The 4,984-nt window shown below is 41.3% G+C and overlaps 1 protein-coding gene across 1 annotated transcript; it reads right to left on the reverse strand.

The window, feature by feature from the left end:
- Positions 1 to 1,512: 1,512 nt before the first annotated feature.
- On the reverse strand, positions 1,513 to 3,745 carry LOC114354259 (heat shock protein 68). Its single transcript, XM_028306548.1, has one exon. The coding sequence runs from the start codon at positions 3,609 to 3,611 to the stop codon at positions 1,701 to 1,703; it is 1,911 nt and encodes a 636-aa protein (XP_028162349.1). The 5' UTR covers positions 3,612 to 3,745; the 3' UTR covers positions 1,513 to 1,700.
- Between the last annotated feature and the right edge of the window lie 1,239 nt (positions 3,746 to 4,984).

A 4,984-nucleotide genomic window follows, 5' to 3' on the forward strand; every position in this document is an offset into this window, starting at 1 on the left:
ATTAATTTAATTAATTAAATGCGAACTTTAGTTTCACAGAGCAAGTTTAATGCAATTTTGATAGATCACGCACGTGTAATAAAATCAGTTTTATAAATTAGGGATTAAGCAGTAGTTCTGTAATATAGGTTTATTCCTAGCCCCTAGACCAGCGGTTCCCGAATGGTGGTCCGTGGAACCCTGGGGTTCCGTGGAAAGGCCGCAAGGGTTCCGTAAAAAATATTATCCCACGTTTCGTGACCGACGTTGTTCGCTCGCACCGACTTGTTTACGCACAAGGGAGGGGCAGGGCGTGCGGGCGGAGTAGTACGGGGGTTCCGCTAGGAAAAGTATAATCAATTAGGGTTCCTTGTCAAAAAAAATTGGGAAACCCTGCCCTAGACAAGTTGCATTTTTTGATCGATTGAAAATCGAAACAAAAAAAAGTCCTTTCGACCACTTTTCGACTAGTTTGCGATTATATTGAGCACTTTGTCTAGACTAGACCCACTGGTCCGACTATAAATCGTTGAGCAAATCCTATGAGCAAATAAAAGCTATAGCTTATTACTATGGATTATAATAAAACAAGATCAGGTTCGATTTTGTAACGATATAATACGATTTAATACGATGTGATTCAAATCCATTTTGTGCCCCCTCCCTTTACTTTCTATAATCTGTCAAAAAGTTTTGTCTGTGTCTGTGGTTTACTGGTTTTGTCTATGGACGTTTACTTGTTTGAAATCGTGTGAAATAATTATTGTACAAAGATGGATAAAGTTTTTTAGTTAACAGAATTTTTGGTGTGACATGTTTAACTACTAAATTACTCACCAATCAACTAAATTGCCTACTCGAATAGTGTGAACAAGACTGTAATGCAGTGATGCTGTGGTCTTTCAGGTGAGTTAAAACTTTTCAGTTTTCATTTAAACTGTTTATTGCTTGTTGCCTTAGATTAATAAAACTTGTTGCGAATAGGTACGTATTTTATTTGCTAATAATAATTACTAAATTGCTTGCACATCCGTAATTTAACCCTACATTTGCCAATTTTAAAATAGTGTTTGTCAGTTACTGACTGGATTCTACTGGATTACTTATATGTTTCTTGTTCTACTCTATTGTTGCTGGTAGCAGATAGCCGAATGGTGAAGGGGTCGGACTGGCTGACTCGACATCCGAAGAACACGGGTTCGAACCCCGCCAGTCGACTATTTGTGGTGAGCCCACTCGTAACAAAATTACGATGGGTTACCGGGACTATTAGTATTTTTTTCAATAAATTACTTACTGTGTTAATATTCGTAAAAAACTATGATTAACATCATAATTATAATTTATTTTTTAATTAAGTAATCATTAATCATAATGTCCAAGAATGTTTATTTATCTATTATGTTATGTGTGGCAGTAAGGTAGGAAGTAGAGTCAGAAATAAAAGAGGTTATTAATTTTTAAATAACTTAATTTAATGATTTTGTACTCATGATCATCTGTTTGGACTCAATTTGTTTGGCTACTTACAGCTAAAATAAATTACTCTTACACATTAATACATTATTTACAATTAATTATAGCTTAACCTAAAAGTTATTTACAATTTGTTTGATTAGCAACTAGTGATCATCTTTTTGAACTACTGAAAATTAATGGTGGATGATATCTTGAGATGAGATCACAGGGCTTTCTAGTTAGTGTGATAGTGAGGCTACTTCTTAATCTACTTCTTCAACTGTTGGCCCAGAGCTGGGTTGACCATACTGCTGGTGAGGTTGTGGTCCATTCTGTGGGCCCGCTCCTGCGCCATGCATCTTGCTCATCACTGGTGTACACACCCGCTGGATCTCTTTAAGTTTGTGTTCGTACTCTTCCTTCTCCGCGAGTGTGTTGTTGTCTATCCACTGCAACGCCTCCTCGCATTCTCGGCGAGCTGTCTCCTTGTCTTGCTCGCTCAACTTGTCGCCCGCTTCATCCAAAGCTTGCTTCACATTGAACACGTAGCCCTCCAGCTGATTTCGAGCAGAAACCCGCTCTCTCTGGCGATCGTCCTCCTCCTTGTACTTCTCCGCTTCGGATACCATGCGGTCGATCTCAGCCTGCGACAGGCGGCCTTTGTCATTCTTTATCACTATGTTCTTGCTGCGGCCAGTGCTGTTTTCTTTAGCGGACACGTTCAGGATACCGTTGGCGTCCAAGTCGAAGGTGACGTCGATCTTCGGCACGCCTCGAGGCGCAGGAGGAATACCGGTCAAGTCGAAGCGGCCCAGCAAATTGTTGTCTTTCGTCATAGCACGTTCTCCCTCGTATACTTGGATGGTCACAGCGGGCTGGTTATCCGAATATGTAGTGAACGTCTGTGACTGTTTGCAAGGGATCTTGGCGTTTCGCTCGATGATCTTCGTCATCACTCCTCCCGCTGTTTCTATGCCGAGGGACAGAGGCGCAACGTCCACCAGAAGTACATCTTGAATCTTGCTGTGTTGTTCGCCGCTGAGAATGGCTGCTTGTACTGCGGCACCGTATGCGACAGCTTCGTCTGGATTGATGGATAGATTCAACTTCTTGCCGCAGAAGAAGTTTGTAAGCATGCTCTGAATCTTTGGTATACGAGTTGATCCACCCACGAGTACAACGTCATGAATAGAGCTCTTGTCCAGCTTGGCATCCTTGAGAGCCTTCTCTACGGGTTCCAATGTTCCTCTGAACAGATCAGCGTTCAATTCTTCAAAGCGGGCACGTGAAACTCGTGTGTAGTAATCAATACCCTCATAGAGAGCATCGATCTCGATGCTGGCTTCAGTGCTGGAAGATAGAGTTCGCTTTGCCCTCTCCGCAGCAGTACGCAGTCGACGGAGAGCTCGTGGATTGGTGCTGATGTCTTTTTTGTACTTCCGTTTGAATTCTTCCACTAGGTGGTTGACTAATCTGTTGTCGAAGTCCTCCCCGCCAAGATGGGTATCTCCAGCAGTCGCCTTCACTTCAAACAATGAGCCCTCGTCGATGGTAAGAATGGAGACATCAAATGTACCACCACCCAAGTCGAAAATTAGAACGTTGCGTTCTCCCTTGAGGTTTTTGTCAAGGCCGTAGGCGAGGGCAGCAGCGGTCGGCTCGTTGATGATTCGTAACACGTTCAGCCCTGCGATGGCTCCGGCATCCTTCGTCGCTTGTCGCTGTGAGTCGTTAAAGTAGGCAGGCACTGTGATGACTGCATCTCTCACTGACGTACCCAGGTATGCCTCAGCAGTTTCCTTCATTTTGGTTAGTACCATGCTGCTGATTTCCTCCGGTGCAAATCTTTTTGCCTCTCCTTTGAATTCTACCTGGATTTTAGGTTTGCCACAGTCGCTAATGACTTTGAAGGGCCAGTGTTTCATGTCTTGTTGAATCTTCGGGTCATCAAACTTGCGGCCGATCAGTCGTTTTGCGTCGAACACTGTGTTGCTGGGGTTCAGAGCGACCTGGTTCTTCGCAGCATCGCCGATCAGTCGCTCCGTGTCCGTAAATGCAACGTATGATGGTGTAGTTCGGTTGCCTTGGTCGTTTGCGATGATTTCCACGTTCCCATGTTGCCAAACGCCGACACAGGAGTATGTAGTTCCAAGATCAATTCCTACAGCTGGCATTTTGGTCTTGATGTATATTTTAGCACTTCTTCACAATATATTTCTTGATAATTGCCTTGAAAGTTTGTTGGAGATTTCTCCGGTTCACTTCTTCTCGCTTTCTCGCTTGTTTGTATTTCAATACTGAATGCTTTGCCGCGCTTTCCGCCGGTATTTATACTCCCAGCCTGCCAGCCAATCACATTCGAGAATAATCTAGAAACGTCGACGTCCAGCCAATCAGAGCAATCTAGGGGTGGAACATTCTGGATCTGTATTATTCTCGGCCAATGAATGCGTGTGACAAGGATAGAAACATACAAAACGATAAGGATAGAACGATATTAAGCAGGTCACAAATAGACTTGGGTTGTCAGTTTCGAAATCTTACCCATAAAACTGGGTAATGGAGAGCTACAAAATATATTTTACCGTTTTAAAATAGTTTCAAAATGTTNAAAATGTTTACTTTAGCAAAAAAACATTGACAAATAAGTGAATACTTGATAACATTTCTTATTAACTGCCTTTTTACACAGCGCTTATTTTAGTAATTTGACCAAGTAACTTGATATTATTATAAATTATTTTATTGCCTGTTAACTCTTGCGAGGTTGCTAGTGTTTTACAAAATTACAAATAGGTAAAGTGCTGTTGTTCTCAAATTGTTTTATTTTATTACTAGCGACCCGCCCCTGCTTCGCACAGGTACACTGTACTTAAAAACCTTGCTCTTGAATCACTCTATCTATTAAAAAAAGCTCTACACAGGTTTGAATCACCTTGCAAATCTTGAAAACCTGGCAGAGTTGAACGATAGTGAAAATCATTCGTTATCATCATCTACAAAATAATTTCAGTTTTAGTCCAACCTAATCCAGATTGTGTCATTGACATGTTAAGAGATAATAACTTAATGCTGCTGATGTTTTTTTCCGAAATTTTGACTCTATCATAACACAAAAGCTTTTTTACTTTCTTAAAAACCATAAATACTTTGAAAATATCCAACTAAACTAAAACATTAGTTTCTACGCCTTAATTTGTAAAATGCCGCATTGCAGATGTACCCTGGGGAAAATTTCGCTAAAAGCTGGTATCACCAAATTATCGGTCTTCTGGAACATTCCTTTTTGTCCTTTTCATTCACGTGAATTTTGTATCTACCTATCCCCTTTACTCAACACCGCATCATATGGATCTTTCTAGAACGCCATTAATGCGGTATATTCCGTCCCTTTCACTCTTATAGCTTTGTCTCACGTTTAGAATGGAACATTCTAGAAGCGTTACGCCACCATGTGAAATTTCAGTCTGGTCCATTTAAACGAATGTTACTTCGAGACCATTTAAATTGGACGGATATGAAATTGAGCAACAGCCTATAAAAAGGC

The sequence above is a fragment of the Ostrinia furnacalis genome, unplaced genomic scaffold, assembly GCF_004193835.3.
Source record: "Ostrinia furnacalis isolate ACB-3 unplaced genomic scaffold, ASM419383v2 OfSCF2036, whole genome shotgun sequence".
Lineage (NCBI taxonomy): Eukaryota > Metazoa > Arthropoda > Insecta > Lepidoptera > Crambidae > Ostrinia > Ostrinia furnacalis.

What these genes read in the sequence shown, in the direction of transcription:
- LOC114354259 (XM_028306548.1), bottom strand. Translation starts at nt 3,611, where the DNA reads ATGCCAGCTGTAGGAATTGATCTTGGAACTACATACTCCTGTGTCGGC.